Source organism: Heptranchias perlo, chromosome 5 (genome assembly GCF_035084215.1).
Source record: "Heptranchias perlo isolate sHepPer1 chromosome 5, sHepPer1.hap1, whole genome shotgun sequence".
NCBI lineage: Eukaryota > Metazoa > Chordata > Chondrichthyes > Hexanchiformes > Hexanchidae > Heptranchias > Heptranchias perlo.
Genome location: NC_090329.1, coordinates 107540295 through 107561159, shown reverse-complemented (window position 1 = coordinate 107561159; position 20865 = coordinate 107540295). Strand labels below are relative to the sequence as shown.

Sequence of the window (20865 nt, the reverse complement as noted above, 5' to 3'; positions counted from 1 at the left end):
GCACCTCAGGAAGGATGTATTGACTTTGGAAGAGGTGCAGTGCAAATTCACCAGAATGATACCTAAAAGGGTTAAGATATGAATATAGAAGATTATGGGGTGATCTAATTGAAGTGTTTAAAATGGTTAAAGGATTTGATGGGGGTAGATAGAGTGAAACTATTTCCTCTGGTGGGAGAGTCCGGAACAAGGGGGCATAACCTTAAAATTAGAGCTAGGCTGTTCAGGAGTGATGTCAGAAAGCACTTCATGCAAAGGGTAGTGGAAATCTGGAACACTCTTCCCCTAAAAAGCTGTTGAGGCTAGGTCAATTGAAAATTTAAAAACTGAGGTTGATAATATCTTTGCCTAACAAAAATCTAAGAGTCACTGAACCAAGTTGGGTAGATGGAGTTAAGATACAGATCAACCATGATCTAATTGAATTGCGGAACAGGCTCGAGGGGCTGAACGGCCTACTCCTGTTCCTATGTTGAGTTGATTTCCACTGACATGGGATAGCTGCTTATTCAATTTAAAGACCAACAGCACTAAACTGACGCTGTAAATAATGCAAACCATGATAATCGTTCCAAACAAAGTAAGCGTGTGTTACTGTTTGATAAATACCAATATATCAAAACTAAAATCCATATTTGTAACATGTGCTTCAATGACATAATAGCATAGTATTTATGTCTTGTAATCAGACCTCTATAGGCAGCAACACTTTCTTTTCATATCCTTCGTATTAGTTCCAGGACAGCTTGAAAAATCTCAGAATACCAATTCTTTTTAAAAAGCTTGGAGCTCAACTAAATTTTCTATCCAGCACTATATAAAGTTAGCTGCAGACAGTAGTCTTTAAATCACTTTTTTTTTTTAACCATTGTTACAAGTTACATAGCATCTGTTCCATTTGTAAGCACATTCTGTTTGTCCAACTAAATTTCAAATGTGAGTATTGTTTTGCTGTATTGCATGGCAGGTTTTAAATTCTGTCAAGTGTAGGAAGTTCTTTTCCGTTTCAGATGGCTGAGCGTGTTGCCTCTGGTGCCTCTTGATAACAAGTTCACCAATTTGTAAAGCTACCTGTTTTAAGAAGAGGTAATGCAAAGACATAAGCTATAATCTCATTTGAAAGTTGGAAAGATTGGACTGCCTCCATGTAGTTCTTGAAACAAGAAAGCCTAATCTGGGGATCCAGCTTTTGTTGCTGCCATCAAGTGTCTCTTTTGAAAATCAGAGATCTCTTAAGTAAAGAAGCAGTTACACCCTAAGCCTAGCTCTCCCTAGTATTTCTGTTCCCTCTAAAGTCTTTCACCCATTCAGAGACTGAGCAGGCTAAGAAGCAGTTGGTCAATGACGGTTCATTTTTTGGGTCAGTGATTGTCTGGCACGTGTGAAAACCCACCTCCAAACAACTGGGAAGTCCACAGAAGTAGAAATTCTGGTATGCAAAATGGCTGCTTGTGTTCACTCATCTGACAGTAGCTCTAAAATGTAATTAATTCTATGGGAAGTGCTTTGGGATATTTGAGACACAAGGCACTATATAAATGCAAGTTCTTTATATCAAGTGCATACTCTTCTAATAGTTTCGCAGCCTACTTATCTAAGTGCAGAGAATTTGGGAGCAGGTTGGCAAGAGTCATGGCTTAGTCACTGCCAAGTACTTGCAAGAGTATTGCTAGACTTCAACCTACTAAGATCCATGCAGCTTAGCATTGCGGGGCACTAGTAAGCTTGCTGCTGTTTATGCAATCAGGTTCAGCCTACCAGTTATCACATTGGCTTGCAGGGCTATCTAGTACCTCGCCAGCGACGCCCACATCCCATGAACGAATAAAAAAAAAATACAGCCCCTCAGTCAAAAGTCAACCCCTCCAGGTCCTGTATATGGGGTACTTTATGCCCCCTTACTTGGGTAACAGATTGCAGAGTGTGCCACAGTGGGTGCACTCTGTTCCAATTTCTCACCACCAGGCAAATAACCTTTGAGCCAACATAAGCCCAAACAGATCCTGTTTACCATTCCCTTCCTCATCTACTTGAGGAACTATTCAGTCGTTGATCATATAACTGATAAGCATGGGTTTGAAGAGGAAATAAGAACATGAGAACGTAAGAATTAGAAGCAGGAGCAGGAGTAGGCCATATGGCCCCTTGAGCCTGCTCTGCCAATCAATCAGATCATGGCTGATCTTTGACCTCGACTCCACTTTCCTGCTCGATCCCCATATCCCTTGATTCCATTAGAGTCCAAAAATCTATCCATCTCAGCCTTGAATATACTCAACGACTGAGCATCCACAGCCCTCTCTGGTAGAGAATTCCAAAGATTCAAAATCCTCTGAGTGAAGAAATTCCCCCTCATCTCAGTCCTAAATGTCCAACCCCTTATCCTGAGACTATGTCTCCGAGCTCTAGACTCTCCAGCCAGGGGAAACAGCCTCTCAGCATCTACCCTGTCAAGCCTTCCTAAGAATTTTATATGTTTCAATGAGATCACCTCTCATTCTTCTAAACTCTAGAGCGTATAGGCCCATTCTAATCAATGTTTCATCATAAGACAACCCTCTCATCCCAGAAATCGATCTAGTGAACCTTTGTTGCACTGCCTCCAAGGCAAGTATATCCTTCCTTAGGTAAGGAGACTAAAACTGTACACAGTACTCCAGATGTGCCCTCACCAAAGCCCTGTACAATTGCAGCAAGACTTCCTTACTCCAACCCCATTGCAATTAAGGCCAACATACCATTTGCCTTCCTTATTGCTTGCTGTACCTGCAAGTTAACTTTCTGTATTTCGTCTACAAGGACACCCAAATCCCTCTGAACACCAACATTTAATAGTTTCTCACCATTCAAAAAATACTCTGTTTCTCTATTCTTCCTACTAAAGTGAATAACCTCACATTTCCCCACATTATACTCCACCTGCCATCACCTTGCCCACTCACTTAACCTGTCTATATCCCTTTGCAGACTCTGTCCTCCTCACAGCTTACTTTCCCACCTAGTTTTGTATCGTCAGCAAACTTGGATACATTACACTCAGTCTCTTCATCTAAGTCATTAATATAGATTGTAAATAGCTGAGGCCCAAGCATCGATCCCTGCGGCACCTCGCTAGTAATAGCCTGCCGACCTGAAAATGACCCATTTATTCCTACTCTCTGTTTTCTGTCCGTTAACCAATCCTCAATCCATGCTAGTATATTACCCCCAACCCCATGAGCTCTTATCTTGTGTAACAACCTTTTGTGGCAGGGCAGGCTGAGAAAGTGGTTAAAAAAAGCATACGGGATGCTGGGCTTTATAAATAGAGGCATAGAGTACAAATGTATGGAAGTCATGATGAACCTCATGCAGGACATTCTGAAGGGGGGAGGGTGAACAGCCAGAGGTCATGGTCCGTATCGGTACCAACGACATCGGTTTTAAAAAAAAGGGATGAGGTCCTGCAAGCAGAATATAGGGAGTTAGGAAATAAATTAAAAAGCAGGCCCTCTGAGGTAGTAATCTCAGGATTACTCCCAGTGCCACGTGCTAGCAAGAGCAGAAATAGGAGAATAGACCAGATGAATGCATGGGAGGGAGGGTTTAAATTCCTGAGGCATTGGGACTGATTCTGGGAAAGGCGGGACCTGTACAAGCTGGACGGGTTGCACCCAAGCAGAACCGGGGGCATTTGCTAGATCTGTTGGGGTGGGTTTAAACTAGTTTGGCAGGGGATGGGAACCAAAAGGCAGGTACAGATAGGACAAATTCAGACCAGGAAACAGGAAGTAGAAAAGCAGTTAATGAGGTAGTTAGCGACTCAAAGGCAAAAGAAGCAAAGGTTAAATAGTGTTCAGCACGGGAATTTGATGGGGTTAAAGGGCATATACTTCAATGCAAGGAGTATTACAAACAAAGCAGATGAGGTAAGGGCACAGATAGACACATGGCAGCATGATGATATTGCTATAACGGAAACCTGGCTTAAAGAGGGGGATAATTGGCAGCTCAATATCCCTGCATATAGAGTTTTCAGGCAGGATAGAGTGGGTGATGAAAAAAGGAGGGGGGGATAGCATTATTGGTTAAAGAATCAATTACAGTTGTGAGAAGGGATGATCGAGACCATATGGGTTGAGCTAAGAAATAAAAAAGGGGCAGTCACACTACTAGCAGTGTACTATAGACCCCCGAATAATGAAAGGGAGATAGAAGAACAAATATGTAGGCAAATTTCTGAGTGCAAAAATAAGAGGGCAATAATAGTAGGGGACTTCAACTACCCTCACATCAACTGGAATTCAAACAGTGTGAGGGGCACAGAGGGCGCAAAATTCTTGATCAGTGTCCAGGAGAACTTTTTTAGCCAGTACGTGACAAGCCCAACTAGGGGGGATGCAATTCTAGATTTAGCCCTGGGAAATGAAGATGGGCAAATGGGTGAAGTGACAGTGGGTGACCATATTGGGGATAGTGATCACAATTCAGTTAGGTTTAGCATTATAATGGAAAAGGACAGAGTTAAATCAGGAGTAAACGTTTTAAATTGGGGGAAGGCAAATTTTACAGAATTAAGAGGTGATTTGGCAGAAGTGGACTGGACACATTTACTTGAGAAATCAGTGGCAAGCTAGTGGGAGGCACCAAAAAAGTGAAATTCTACGGGTAAATGGAGACATGTCCCCTCAAAGAAAAAGGGTGGCACTGCCAAATTTAGAGCCCCCGGTTGTCTAGAAGTATACAGGGCAAGATAAAGCAGAAAAAGAAAGCTTATGACTGTCAGAGAAAACTAAGTACTGCAGAAAGCCTAGAGGAGTATAGAAAGTACAGGGATGACGTAAAAAAGGAAATAAGGAAAGCAAAGAGAGGGCATGAAAAAATATTAGCTAGTATGATTAAAGAAAACCCAAAGATGTTTTATCAGTACATTAAGAACAAGAGGATAGCTAAGGAAAAGGTAGGACCTACCAGGGATGATGAGAGTAACTTGTGTGTAGAAGCAGAGGATGTGGGTAGGGTTTTAAATGAATATTTTGTCTCCGTATTCACAAAGGAAAGGGATGATCCGGACATAGTAGTTGAAGAGGAGAGATGTGAAATATTGGATAAGGTAAACATAACGAGAGAGGAAGTACTAGAGGGACTGGAATCCTTGAAAATTGATAAGTCAGTCAGCAGGGCATGCTGGATTGTTCCCTTGGCTATTGGAGGAAGCCAGGAATGAAATAGCGGATGCTCTGAGGATCGTTTTCCAATCCTCACTTGTTACAGGGGACGTACCGGAGGACTGGAAGACTGCAAACGTAGTACCATTGTTTAAAAAGGGTAAGAGGGAAAGGCCGAACAATTATAGGCCGGTCAGTCTTACCTCGGTGGGCAAACTATTAGAATCAATACTGAGAGATAGGATAAACCGTCACTTGGAAAGGCATGGTTTAATCAGGGATAGTCAGCATGGATTTGTTCAGGGAAGGTCATGCCTTACAAATCTGATTGAATTCTTTGAGGCAGTGACAAGGAGGGTAGCGTGGTGGATGTTGTCTACATGGATTTTAGTAAGGCATTTGACAAGGTCCCACATGGCAGACCGGTCAGAAAGGTAAAAGCCCATGGGATACAGGGAAATGTGTCGAATTGGGTTCAAAATTGTCTCAGTAACAGGAAATAAAGGGTAAAAGTCGATGGATGTCTTTGCGAATGGAAATCCGTTTCCATTGGTGTGCCAGAGGGGTCAGTGGGTCCCTTGCTGTTTGTGGTATATATTAATGATTTGGACTTGAATGTAGGGGGCATGATTAGCAAATTTGCAGATGACACAAAAATTGGCCGTGTAGTTGATAGTGAAGAGGATAGCTGTAGACTCCAAGAAGATATCAATGGGTTGGTGGAGTGGGCGGAAAAGTGGCAAATGGAGTTCAACCCGGAGAAGTGTGAGGTAATGCACTTAGGGAGGGCAAACAGTAAAAGGGAATACGCAGTAAACAGGAATATATTGAGAGTGGTAGACGAAGTGAGAGACCTTGGAGTGCATGTGCACAGGTCCCTGAAGGTGGCAGTACAGGTAGATAAGATTGTGAAGACGGCATATGCTCTCCGTTATTAGCCAAGGTATAGAATACAAAAGCAGGGATGTAATGATGGAACTGTATAAAACGCTGGTAAGGCCACAGCTGGAGTATTGTGCGCAGTTCTGGTCACCACATTACAGGAAGGACGTAATTGCTCTGGAGAGAGTGCAGAGAAGATTTACAAGAATGTTGCCAGGGCTTGAAAATTGCAGCTACGAGGAGAGATTGGATAGGCTGGGGTTGTTTTCTTTGGAGCAGAGGAGGCTGAGGGGAAATTTGATTGAGGTGTACAAAATTATGAAGGGCCTAGATAGAGTAGACCGGAAGTACCTGTTTCCCCTAGCAGAGAGTTCAAGAACTAGAGGACATAGATTTAAGCTGATTGACGGAAGGATTAGGGGGGACATGAGGAAAAACATTTTTACCCAGAGGGTGGTGGATGTATGGAATTTCGCTGCCTGAATTGGTGGTAGAGGCAGGGACCCTCAACTCTTTTTAAAAAGTACCTGGACCTGCACCTAAAGTGCTGTAAGCTTCAGGGCTATGGACCGGGTGCTGGAAGGTGGGATTAGAATGGGCACCTGGTTGTTCTTCGAGCCGGCGCAGACACGATGGGCTGAATGGTCCCCTTCTGTGCTGTATCTTTTCTATGGATCTAACCTTTATAAAACACTGGTTCGGCCACAACTGGAGTATTGTGTCCAGTTCTGGGCACCGCACTTCAGGAAAGATGTGAAGGCCTTAGAAAGGGTGCAGACGAGATTTACTGGAATGATTCCAGGGATGAGGGACTTTAGTTACGTGGATAGACTGGAGAAGCTGGGGTTGTTCTCCTTGGAACAGAGACGATTGCGAGGAGATTTGATGGAGGTATTCAAAATCATGAAGGGTCTAGACAGAGTAGATAGAGAGAAAAGGACCAGAGGACATAGATTTAAGGTGATTGGCAAAAGAACCAAAGGTGACTTGAGGAAAAACTTTTTTACACCGCGAGTGGTTAGGATCTGGAATGCACTGCCCGAGGGGGGTGTTGGAGGCAGAGTCAACCATTGTCTTCAAAAGGGAACTGGATAAGTACTTGAAAGGAAAAAAATTGCAGGGCTACGGGGCAAGTGTGGGGGAGTGGGACGAGCTGGATTGCTCTTGCATAGAGCTGGCGCAGACTCGATGGGCCGAATGGCCTCCTTCCGTGCTGTAACCTTTCTATGATTCTATGTGTGGCACCTTATCGAACGCCTTTTGAAAATCCAAATATACTTTTGCAAGGCTTCTGACAAGGTCCCACATGGCAGACTGGTCAAAAAAGTAAAGGCCCATGGGATCAAAGGGAAAGTGGCAATTTGGATCCAAAATTGGCTCATTGGCAGGAAGCAAAGGGTAATGGTCGATGGGTGTTTTTGTGACTGGATGGCTGTTTCCATTGGGGTTCCACAGAGCTCAGTACTAGGTCCCTTGCTTTTTGTGGTATATATTAATGATTTGGACTTGAATGTAGGAGGCATGATCAAGAAGTTTGCAGATGATAGAAACATTGGCCGTGCGGTTGATAGTGAGGAGGAAAGCTGTAGACTGCAGGAAGATATCAATGGACTGGTCAGGTGGGCAGAAAAGTAGCAAATGGAATTCAATCCGGAAAGTGTGAGGTAATTCATTTGGGGAGGGCAAACAAGGCAAGGGAATGCACAATAAATGGGAGGATACTGAGAGGTGTGGAGGAACAGAGGGACCTTGGAGACCATGTCCACAGATCCCTGAAGGTAGCAGGACAGGTAGATAAGGTTAAGAAGACATACAGGATACTTTTCTTTATTAGCCGAGGCATAGAATATAAGAGCAGGAAAGTTATGCTAGAACTGAATAAAACACAAGTTAGGCCACAGCTTGAGTACTGTGTACAGTTCTGGTCACCACCAAAGATGTGATTGCACTAGAGACGGTACAGAAGAGATTTACGAGGGTGTTGCCTGGGTTGGAGAATTTTAGCTATGAGAAAAGATTGGATAGGCTGGGATTGTTTTCTTTGGAACAAAGGAGGCTGAGGGGAGATTTAATTGAGGTGTATAAAATTATGACGGCCTAGATAGAGTGGATAGGGAGGACCTATTTACCTTGGAGGGATCAGTGACCAGGGGGCATAGATTTAAGTTAATTGGTGGAAGGATTAGAGGGGAACTGAGGAGAAATGTTTTCACCCGGTGGGGGGGTGGGGGGTTCTGGAACTCTCTGCCTGGAAGGGTGGTAAAGGCAGAAATGCTTAACTCATTTTAAAAAGTACTTTGATGTGCACTTGAAGTGCCTTAACCTACAGGGCTACGGACCAAGTAATGGAAAGTGGGATTAAGCTGGATAGCTCTTTTCGACCGGTGCGGACACGACGGGCCGAATGGCCTCCTTCTGTGCTGCAACTTTCTATGATTCTTTGACTACATTCACTGGTTCCCCTTTATCTACCCTGCTAGTTACACCCTCAAAAAACGAATGGATTTGTCAAACACGATTTCGCTTTCATAAAACTATGTTGACTCTGCCTAATCATATTATGATTTCTAAGTGCCCTGTTACCATGTCCTTAATAATGGATTCCATCATTTTCCTGACAACTGATGTCAGGCTACAGACCTGTAGTTCCCTGTTTTCTCTCTTCCCTCCTTTCTTGAATCGCGGAGTTACATTTGCTACCTTCCAATCCACTGGGACCTAGGTTCTAGATTCTAGCGAATTTTGTAAGATCACAACCAATGCATCCACTATCTCTGCAACCACCTTTTTAGAACCCTAGGATGTAGGCCATCAGGTCCAGGGGATTTGTTGGCTTTTAGTCCCATTAATTTCTCCAGTACTACTTCTTCAATATTAATTACTTTAAGTTCTTCACTCACATAGGCCCCACTATTCCTGGTATGTTTTTTGTCTTCTACTGTGAAGACAGATAGAAAATATTTGTTTAACGTCTCTGCCATTTCCTTATTCCCCTTTATAATTTTGCCTGTCTCAGCCTCTAAGGGAGATGCATTTACTTTCTCTACTCTTCCTTTTCACATACTGGTAGAAGCTCTTACAATCTGTTTTTATATTTCTGGTTAGTTTACTCTCATTCTGTGTTCTCTCTCTTTATCGATTTCTTTAAACAATTTTACAACACCAAGTTATAGTCCAGCAATTTTATTTTAAATTCACAAGCTTTCGGAGACTTCCTCCTTCCTCAGGTAAATGTTCAGGAGCTCCTCGAAGCCTACGCATTTATACATATAGAACAATACATGGTGTTTACAGAATGCCCCTGCAACTGCCCGTTGCCAAGGCAATCACCGTGTTCAGACAGAGAGGTGTCACCTGCAGAACCCCCGAATACACATTCAACAAAAAAACAAACAGGGAAAAAAAACAGAGAGAGGCAGAAACATCCGGAAGGCAGAGAAAGCCAGCAAATGACCCATTATATTAAAAACAGATAACATTTGTTCGCTGGTGGGGTAACGTGTAGCGTGACATGAACCCAAGATCCCGGTTGAGGCCGTCCTCATTGGTGCGGAACTTGGCTATCAATTTCTGCTCGACGATTTTGCGTTGTCGTGTGTCTCGAAGGCCGCCTTGGAGTACGCTTACCCGAAGGTCGGTGGATGAATGTCCATGACTGCTGAAGTGTTCCCCGACTGGGAGGGAACCCTCCTGTTTGGCGATTGTTGCGCGGTGTCCGTTCATCTGTTGTCGCAGCGTCTGCATGGTCTCGCCAATGTACCATGCTCTGGGGCATCCTTTCCTGCAACGTATGAGGTAGACAACGTTGGCCGAGTCACAGGAGTATGAACCATGCACCTGGTGGGTGGTGTCCTCTCGTGTGATGGTGGTATCTGTGTCGATGATCTGGCATGTCTTGCAGAGGTTACCGTGGCAGGGTTGTGTGGCGTCGTGGACGCTGTTCTCTTGAAGGCTAGGTAATTTGCTGCGAACGATGGTCTGTTTGAGGTTGGGTGGCTGTTTAAAGGCGAGTAGTGGAGGTGTGGGGATGGCCATAGCGAGGTGTTTGTCCTCCTGAGGAGGTCTATGCGATTTTTTGCTGTGGCCCGTCGGAACTGTCGATCGATGAGTCGAGCGTCATATCCCGTTCTTACTAGGGCGTCTTTCAGCGTCTGTAGGTGTCCATCGCGTTCCTCCTCGTCTGAGCAGACCCTGTGTATTCGCAGGGCCTCTCCATAGGGGATGGCCTCTTTGACATGGTTAGGGTGGAAGCTGGAAAAGTGGAGCATCGTGAGGTTGTCCGTGGGCTTGCGGTAGAGTGAGGTGCTGAGGTGCCCGTCTTTGATGGAGATTCGTGTGTCCAAGAAAGAAACTGATTCTGAGGAGTAGTCCATGGTGAGCTTGATGGTGGGATGGAACTTGTTGATGTTATCGTGTAGTCTCTTTAGTGATTCCTTGCCGTGGGTCCATAGACTAACATGGGACGCAACCAACAGAGTACCCTTTGTCGTCCAGTACTTCCCCGGAGCGGAGAAACTACGCCATGTTCTCCGCAGCCTTCAACATGTCATCAATGAGGACAAACACCTCGCTATGGCCATCCCCACACCTCCACTACTCGCCTTTAAACAGCCACCCAACCTCAAACAGACCATCGTTCGCAGCAAATTACCTAGCCTTCAAGAGAACAGCGTCCATGACGCCACACAACCCTGCCACGGTAACCTCTGCAAGCCATGCCAGATCATCGACACAGATACCACCATCACACGAGAGGACACCACCCACCAGGTGCATGGTTCATACTCCTGTGACTCGGCCAACGTTGTCTACCTCATACGTTGCAGGAAAGGATGCCCCAGAGCATGGTACATTGGCGAGACCATGCAGACGCTGCGACAACGGATGAACGGACACCGCGCAACAATCGCCAAACAGGAGGGTTCCCTCCCAGTCGGGGAACACTTCAGCAGTCATGGACATTCATCCACCGACCTTCGGGTAAGCGTACTCCAAGGCGGCCTTCGAGACACACGACAACGCAAAATCGTCGAGCAGAAATTGATAGCCAAGTTCCGCACCCATGAGGACGGCCTCAACCGGGATCTTGGGTTCATGTCACGCTACACGTTACCCCACCAGCGAACAAATGTTATCTGTTTTTAATATAATGGGTCATTTGCTGGCTTTCTCTGCCTTCCGGATGTTTCTGCCTCTCTCTGTTTTTTTTCCCTGTTTGTTTTTTTGTTGAATGTGTATTCGGGGGTTCTGCAGGTGACACCTCTCTGTCTGAACACGGTGATTGCCTTGGCAACGGGCAGTTGCAGGGGCATTCTGTAAACACCATGTATTGTTCTATATGTATAAATGCGTAGGCTTCGAGGAGCTCCTGAACATTTACCTGAGGAAGGAGGAAGTCTCCGAAAGCTTGTGAATTTAAAATAAAATTGCTGGACTATAACTTGGTGTTGTAAAATTGTTTACAGTTGTCAACCCCAGTCCATCACCGGCATCTCCACATCATATCGATTTCTTGGTCATCCTTTGCTGATTTCTAAAACCATTCCAATCCTTTGGCTTACTACTCTTTTTGGTAAAATTCTAAGCCTCTTCTAATCTAATACCATCTTTAACTTCTTCAGTTAGCCACGGATGGGTCACTTTTCCTGTGGTGTTTTTATTTTTCAGTGGAATGTATATTTATTGAGAATTATGAAATATTTCTTGAAATAAGTGACTGGACTTTAATTGTATAGTATTTCTCAATTTTTAACTTACTGTATATTTCACATACCTTGTTCCCCACCCTTCTTACCTCTGGGTTGGTAAATGTTCCATATTATTTCCTATCTGGTAGGATGTAGCAATGGTTTCAGTGGATGTTAATGATTTTTTATTATTCGTTCATGGGATGTGGGCGTCGCTGGCGAGGCCGGCATTTATTACCCATCCCTAATTGCCCTTGAGAAGGTGGCGGTGAGCCGCCTTCTTGAACCGCTGCAGTCTGTGGTGAAGTTTCTCCCACAGTGCTGTCAGGAAGGGAGTTCCAGGATTTTGACCCAGCAACGATGAAGGAACGGCAATATATTTCCAAGTCGGGATGGCGTGTGCCCGCTGGTCTTGTCCTTCTGGGTGGTGGAGGTCGCGGGTTTTGGAGGTGCTGTCGAAGAAGCCTTGGCGAGTTGCTGTAGTGCATCCTGTGGATGGTACACACTGCAGCCACAGTGCGCTGGTGGTGAAGGGAGTGAATGTTTAGGGTGGTGGATGTGGTGCCAATCAAGTGGGCTGCTTTGTCCTGGATGGTGTTGAGCTCCTTGAGTGTTGTTGGAGCTGCACTCATCCAGGCAAGTGGAGAGTATTCCTTCATACTCCTGACTTGTGCTTTGTAGATGGTGGAAAGGCTTTGGGGAATCAGGAGGTGAGTCACTCGCCACAGAATACCCAGCCTCTGACCTGCTCTTGCAGCCACAGTATTTATATGGCAGGTCCAGTTAAGTTTCTGGTCGATAGTGACCCCCAGGATGTTGATGGTGGGGGATTCGGCGATGGTAATGCCATTGAATGTCAAGGGGAGGTGGTTAGACTCTCTCTTGTTGGAGATGGTCATTGCCTGGCACTTGTCTGGCGCGAATGTTACTTGCCACTTATGAGCCCATTCTGTACCTGTTCTGTAAATGTGTTTAGAATTACACAACGAAGCCCCTTTTCATTAAAAGTTGTGTTTAGCTTCCTTCATGTGAAAATGTTGGGCTGCTTACTGAGCATTTAGTCCTTTCGTTGCTTTGTTATCGGGTCTTTCTTTTCCCTGCTGTAAATTGTTTTCCCATGTACGACTGATACCCTTTTGCTGAATTGGGAATTGATATAGGTCGTGGGTGTGTGTAATTAGTACTTGCTGCAGTAGGTGCCAAACAACCATAATAACAGCTGTAAGCAAAATAAAGTTTTTACTAACCTAAGTTTAGTTTGTTGCTTCCTTATTTTGTAATTGTGTTAAACTGGTTCTTCTATCTTAGCTTTGTACAATATACTTTTCTACAACTTTAAAACTTTCTAAAGGTTTAGAAATTTGAATCCTGCTTTCCTTTTTTTTCAATGAGATTTAGCTTCCTTGCTATATCTCCATACAATACAGGAAGTGCACAAGGTCCTGCTTACTAAATCTCTTAAGGAAGGTGTCTAGCTATCTGTGGCTCAGCTGGTTAAGCCAGTTGGTACCTTATCCATGTAGAGCAGGAGGGACCCAAGTTTGGTCCCCAGTCTATGCTGAATTAGTTAATTTTAGCTGGGGAGGTGATAGGGATGTCACAGTTGGTCAGAGCTGCCTGGGTTAAAGTGTAGAAAAATCAGCTATGTTTCCTGTTCCTTATGCCCCTGTCCCTGTTTGCTTCCCAGCAGAGATCACTGGGAAGCAAACAGGGACAGGATAGGGGTTGGCTGTGGTATTCACTGCAATCAAATAGCCTGCCAACACTCACTGTCTGACCTCACATATGAAGAATGCTCACTTGGATGAGGTAATTAAGGAGCTATAGCCGAGCAAGGAGCAGGTGAAGGAGGAGAGAAATTTGGTGAACAAAATGAAGGATTAAAAAGTAGGCATCCCCTTTTAAAGTTGGTCTTGCAGCTCACTTGTGTTAGTACACCGCTAGATACAGTAATTATTAAATAAATCAAATTATGATCATTGTTCCCAAAGAAAGTTATCTACTGTTTTGGTTTGAAAATTGGGACATTAATTTTTTTTGTTAAATCAGGCAACATGTCAATTAGTGCCCAAAAGGGGGAGAGAATATTAATGTTTCCGGCTAGTGCTGATGAAAGGACACACCCTAAATTCTGACCTATCTCTTCTTCAGTTGCTGATTGACCTGCTACACGCTTCCAGCATTTTCTAATTTTATGACCATCAACGCTTCATGGACATTTAGTGATGTCAAAACGTAGGTCGAGTTAGAAGTAAATAATGGACATGAAACACAGCCTGTCAAATCTGAACTGTCCAATCCTTGGCCTGGTAATTCTCTATTTATGAAAAAGCTAACATATACAAACAATAGTGATGCCGAGCAATCCAGTTAATGACTGTCAAGTGAGCACTGGAGCAAAAATGAATTGGCATAATATTTGAGTGCAACCCATTATGTTATACCATTCCCATTATGTTATACCATTCCCTGAGTGTTTTTGACTTGTGTGCAATTTGAGTGGCAGTAAATGCTCCTAAATGTATGATTGTTTGAAAGTGATTTAAATATTAGAAATGTTGAGTACAGAGCTGTACAAGGACACTGCAATTCACTGTCCCCAAAGTAATAGGAAACAGATTCATGTAATTTTCCCGCATACTCTCCCTGATTTTGGCATGCTTTTGGCGAGTTGCTGAGCAGACGCCTGCAGCTTTCCTACCATGAGGTCTCCACGTAGATCAGAACCCCCCCCCTCCCTTCAACCCTCCAATTGTTCTTTCACATTGCATAAGTGAAAGCTCATGGGCCTGGGACCCCAGGCTGCCTGTCTCATATCTCAGTTGAGTGTTAGCGCATGGTACAAGAGAACTAAAAAGAAAGTACTCGTAAGTTTCTCTTATTTATATAGTTTGCTGTGATTTTATATATTTTATTGTATTTGAAGTATCGTTCATAATATGTTGACAATGGCATGAGTTCATTCTTTGGAAGTCATTGGTCTTTCGACAAGCTCTATTTGCATTTCCTATCAAAAGGACTAATGTTTAATGCTGTTAACATTTAATGTGTTTACATAGTTGATAAGTACAGGAACTTTTTCAGTAAGAAAAATTAGTTGATGTTATCTGTATGGTATTTGGATGTTGTGGGGCAAGGAAAAAAACTATTTGATAGTATATAGGGTACTTTAGGCCCTTTCTCCTACAAGCTGCCTCTGGCAGGAAGATTGATGTCCTGTAATGAAGGTGACTGGAACCAGTTCTGTCCAAGGCACTGGATCTTCCCTTGGAAGTTTCTGTTGGGAAGAGCCACTGACAGTAAAGCCAAATGGCTCCTGCTTGTGACTTTTGTTATCAAGCCCACCATTTGGCTCTGGCCACTGCTGTCCTGTATGGACCTTCTCTTGACATTGGGAGGATACCAGCCAGATTGACACAAACTCCTGCTCAATTTTGCACATATTGCATTGTCGACTTATCAACAATCAATGCTTATATAAATTTTTCATTGTCCTACCTACCCTGGAGTTTAAAAGGTACAATTTGGCAACGACAGGAAGAGACTCAGTTATTGAATACAGTAATATAAAGGCACCATTGGCTAATGCATGTTTGGTGCAGTCTACTTTTTTTTTAATGCTGGTTTTTCCCCTTCCCACTGAGTGCCAGTACATTAAAATAAACATGCACATTTTCATGCCATCCGCTCCTGATGTATGCTGCCATCTTTGTGTCTCCACCCCCACCGAAGACACTTGCTTTTGCTGACCTGCAATGTCATCAATGCTAGCGGCCCTCTCATCCCAGCATGTGCGATGTAGACAGCACAATGGCAGACTATTCTTCAGAGAAGGCAGCTTATACTTATCCTGTGCTTACCTGATGTCTGCATATGCATGCACAGTTTCCAACAGGGATTGCCTGATAGTGATTAGGAGCAGGCATTCTGGCTGATTTCCCCTCTTCTTCCTCCGCACCCTGCCCCCAAAGCCCAAAGCAATTAGGTCAGTTGTAACATGCCAGTAGCAGACTGAGCATAAACCTGGGATTTCTCCTAGCTCAGTATTACATCAAATTCTGGATTTATTCTCTGACCTTTCTGAAACAAAGGAAAAAATTCCACCTACATTCCCATTTCTGTGTTGTTACACGATGTCGCCATATATTTTCTAGAAGTAGACGATCACTACAAAAAACAAGGCCAAGTTGGTTTAAAACACAAGGTATAATTAATGGTTCTAAATTTTGAAGTTGACTAATTTATCCATCAATTTATTGCAGTCATGGTCAAAGGGATACAGCACAGATCCTGCTTTCAAGGGGTGCCAAATACTTACCTGACAAAAATGGTGTTACTCCACTGGATCTCTGTGTACAGGTACAAACTGAACATTGGTATTTCTGATTTAGTGACTTAGGAAATGTACCTTGCTCCTTTGTTTTCCATCCACGGGAGGAATATAAACTGGAGGCTCGGCTTCCTGAAGTTTATTTTTCAGCAGAGGAATGAATTCTGTTGGGTGAATTATGAAACCGCTTTTGGAGTCTGAATTGAGCTGTGGTAGAGTGTACAATTCTGATTGCCCATCTCTAGCCAGCAACTTCACATAAGCTGAGGTAAGGCAGAATTAGGGCTGACAAAATATGAATGAAAAAGCTTTCGTGTCTTGAAACCTTTCAGTGGAATACTCCAGGTTAAGGCTCCATATTGGCTGTAATTTAGCCGTGTTTCTATTTTGAATTTAAATCTATGGTTGTAGTTTATGTTAGAACTTTAGTCTTAATTTTAATTATTCTGAGCAAAATACAATACCTTTTGCCAATGACTTTTCATCAAGGTGCGATGGCTGGAGGTGGTAGTATTGGTCTGTGTATATGAGGAGAAATGGGAGTTGATGGTTTTTGGGAGGAACAATTAGGAAAGGAAATGCACTACACAGTAAAACTTTGAAAAGAAGTAGAAGTGCATGAGAGATACGCAAATCTTTAAAAGTGACAGGACAAGTTGATAAAGCTGTTTTTTAAAAAAAAACATGTAGGGGATCATTTTTATAAATAGGGAGATAGAGTACAAAAGCAAAGAGGTAATGCTAAACAAATCATTGGTTAGATTGCACTTGGAATATTGTGTCCAGTTTTGGATAGTTTTCTTTAGGATGAGTGTATAGAAAAGATTTACTAAGATGATACCAGGGATGAGTAGCTTTAATTGTGAAGAGACTAGAGAACTGTGGCTCTTTTTCCTTGGAACAAAGAAGGTTGAGAGGTCTGAGGGGTGTTCAAAATTGAGGGGTGTTCAAAATTGAGGGGTTTGATGAGGTAAATAGGGAAAAATTATTTACACTGGTCGATGAGTTGGTAACTAGAGCGCATACATTTAAGATTATCACCGAAAGAACAAAGATCTTTTTTATGCAAAGAATTGTTAGGATATAAAATGCTCCACCAGAACTAGGAACAGAAATGTTAACTATAGAGTATAACTAGTCAGGACTGAATAGTATAGATTACAATATTAGATTGATATCCTGGAACTTTTGATTTACCTAGTTATTCACCTCCCTCGTGATTAAATTAACTTTGGAGTGTTTACCATAAGAGAAATTGTACATGAATTATCTGTTAGAATAATAATTCATGTACAGTTTAATCTAGATGGGCCAAATAGCCTTTTTTTCATTTCACATTTCGTTCTTCATGAGGAAAATTTTTCCACGGGTGAGCCCCGCCTTATTTTGATGCATTTCCTTATTTATGGAACAGAATTGATGGTGTCTGAGTGTTGGGTTATTCTGCCTCCCCCCACTCCTGAGCTAAGTTTCTTATCACATAGCTAGTCCATAATTAAGACCCTCCTTCCTTGCTGAAATCTGTGTCTACATTTTCATTACCTTGTAGATAGGTTGCTTAATGCTGTACCAGTTGGTCTTCTCAGCTCCACCCTCCACAAACTTCGACGTATCCAAATTTTGCCTCAACATAAGAACATAAGAAATAGGAGCAGGAGTAGGCCATACGGCCCCTCGAGCCTGCTCCGCATTCAGTAAGATCATGGCTGATCTTCAATCTCAACTCCACTTTCCTGCCCGATCCCCATATCCTATGATTCCCCTACAGTCCAAAAATCTATCTCTCTCAGCCTTGAATATACTCAACGACTCAGTGTCCACAGCCCCCAGGGGTAGAGAATTCCAAAGATTCACAACCCTCTGAATGAAGAAATTCCTCCTCAGCTTCGTCCTAAATGGCTGACCCCTTATCCTGCAATTATGCCTCCGAGTTCAAGACTTTCCAGCCAGGGGAAATAACCTCTCAGCATCTACCCTGTCAAGTCCCCATATGTTTCGATGAGATCACTTCTCATTCTTCTGAACTCGAGAGTATATGCCCATTTTACTCAATCTTTCCTCATAGGTCAACCCTCTCATCCCAGGAATCGATCTAGTGAACCTTCGTTGCACCGCCTCCAAGGCAAGTATATCTTTCCTTAGATAAGGAGACCAAAACTGTACTCCAGGTGAGGTCTCACCAAAGCCCTGTACAATTGTAGTAAGACTTCCTTACTCTTGTACTCCAACCCCCTTGCAATAAAGGCCAACATGCCATTTGCCTTCCTAATTGCTCCCTGTACCTGCATGTTAACTTTTTGTGTTTCTCTTACGAGGACACCCAAATCTCTCTGAACATCAACATTTAATAATTTCTCATCATTTAAAAAATAATGTTTCTATTCTTCCTACCAAAGTGAATAACCTCACATTTACCCACATTATACTCCACCTGCCACCTTCTTGTCCACTCACTTATCCTGTCTATATCCCTTTGCAGACTCTTTGTGTCCTCCTCACTGCTTACTTTCCCACATAGCATTGTATCATCAGCAAACTTGGATACATAAAGGAAATTACGAAAGTATGAGGTGTGAGTTGGCTAGGATAGATTGGGGAACTTTACTGAAAGGGATGACGATGGATAGGCAATGGCTAACATTTAAAGAACGTGTGCAGGAATTACAACATTCATTCCTGTCTGGCGCAAAAATAAAACAGGAAAGGTGGCTCAACCGTGGCTTACAAAAGAAATTAGGGATAGTATTAGATCCAAAGAGGAGACATATAAAATTGCCAGAAAAAGTGGCAAGCCTGAGGATTGGGAGCAGTTTAGAATTCAGCAAAGGAGAACAAAGAGATTGATTAAGAGGGAAAAATAGAGTATGAGAGTAAACTAGCAGGGAACATAAAAACTGACTGTAAAAGCTTCTATAAATATGTCAAGAGAAAAAGATTAGTGAAGACAGATGTAGGTCCCTTACAGTCAGAAATGGGGGAAATTATAATGGGGAACAAAGAAATGGCAGAACAATTAAACACATGCTTTGGTTCTGTCTTCACAAAGGAGGAGCCAAAAACCTCCTGGAAATGTAAACTTCTGTGATTCTATAAGTGCAGGCAATTGGGACTAGCTTAGTGGTATAAACTGGGCGACATGGACATGTTGGGCCGAAGGGCCTGTTTCCATGTTGTAAACTTCTATGATTCTAACCAAGGGTCCAGTGAGAGGGAGGAATTGAAGGAAATCAGTATTAGTAAAAAAAAATAGTGCTAGGGAAATTAATGGGGCTAAAGGCTGACAAATCCCTAGGGCCTGATAATCTACATCCCAGAGTACTAAAGGAAGTGGCCCTGGCAATAGTGGAAGCATTGGTGATCATCTTCCAAAATTCTATAGACTCTGGAACAGTTCCTACAGATTGGAGGGTGGCAAATGTAACCCCACTGTTTAAAAAAGGAGGGAGAGAAAAAACAGGGAATTACAGACCAGTTAGCCTAACATCAGTAGTGGGGAAAATGCTCAAGTCTATTATAAAGGATGTGATAACAGAACACTTGGAAGGCATTAACGGGATTGGACAAAGTCAGCATGGGTTTATGAAAGGGAAATCATGCTTAACAAATCTACTGGAGTTTTTTGAGGAGGTAACTAGTAGAATAGATAGGGGAGAGCCAGTGGATGTGGTGTATTTGGATTTTCAGAAGGCTTTTGATAAGGTCCCACACAAGAGGTTAGTGTGCAAAATTAAAGCACATGGGATTGGGGGGAATATACTGGCATGGATTGAGAATTGGTTGACAGACAGGAAACAGAGAGTAGGAATAAACAGGTCTTTTTCCGGGTGGCAGGCAGTGACTAGTGGGGTACCGCAGGGATCAGTGCATGGGCCCCAGCTATTCACAATATATATCAATGATTTGAATGAGGGAACAGAATGTAACATTTCCAAGTTTGCAGACGACGCAAAGCTGGGGTGGAATGTGAACTGTGAGGAGGATGCAAAGAGGCTCCAATGTGATTTAGACAAGTTGGGTGAGTGGGCAAGAACATGGCAGATGCAGTATAACGTGGATAAATGTGAGGTTATCCACTTTGGTTGTACAAACAAAAAGACAGATTATCATCTGAATGGTGATAGATTGGGAAAAGGGGAGGTGCAACGAGACCTGGGTGTCCTTGTACACCAGTCACTGAAAGCGAGCATTCAGGTGCAGCAAGCAGTTAGGAAGGCAAATGGTATATTGGCGTTCATTGCAAGAGGATTTGAGTACAGGAACAGGGATGTCTTACTGCAGTTGTACAGGGCCTTGGTGAGACCACATCTGAAGTATTGTGTGCAGTTTTGGTCTCCTTTTCTGAGGAAGGATGTTCTTGGCATGGAGGGAGTGCAACGACAGTTTACCAGACTGATTCCTGGGATGGCAGGACTAACGTATGAGGAGAGATTGGGTCGCTTAGGCCTATATTCACAAGAGTTTAGAAGAATGAGAGGTGATCTTATCGAAACATACAATTCTAACAGGACTAGACAGACTAGATGCAGGGAGGATGTCCCTGATGGCTGGGGAGTCGAGAACCAGGGGTCACAGTCTCAGGATATGGGGTATGCCATTTAGAACCGAGATGAGGAGAAATTTCTTCACTCAGAGGGTGGTGAACCTGTGGAATTCTCTACCACACAAGGCAGTGGAGGCCAAGTCATTAGATGTATTCAAGAAGGAATAGATATATTTCTTGATGCTAAAGGGATCAAGGGATATGGGGAAAAAGTGGGAACAGGGTACTGAGTTAGACGATCAGCCATGATCATTTTGAATGGCGGAGCAAGTCCGAAGG

General features: G+C 43.2%; 1 protein-coding gene across 2 annotated transcripts in view; it reads left to right on the top strand.

Moving 5' to 3' along the window:
• Nucleotides 1–20865, top strand: part of hace1 (HECT domain and ankyrin repeat containing E3 ubiquitin protein ligase 1) — a 93134-nt gene that overhangs the window by 24259 nt on the left and 48010 nt on the right. For both annotated transcript variants that reach the window (XM_067984952.1, XM_067984953.1), the window contains exon 8: nt 15979–16075. In XM_067984952.1, coding sequence (XP_067841053.1) covers nt 15979–16075 — 97 coding nt within the window. The remainder of the gene's footprint in view (nt 1–15978; nt 16076–20865) is intronic.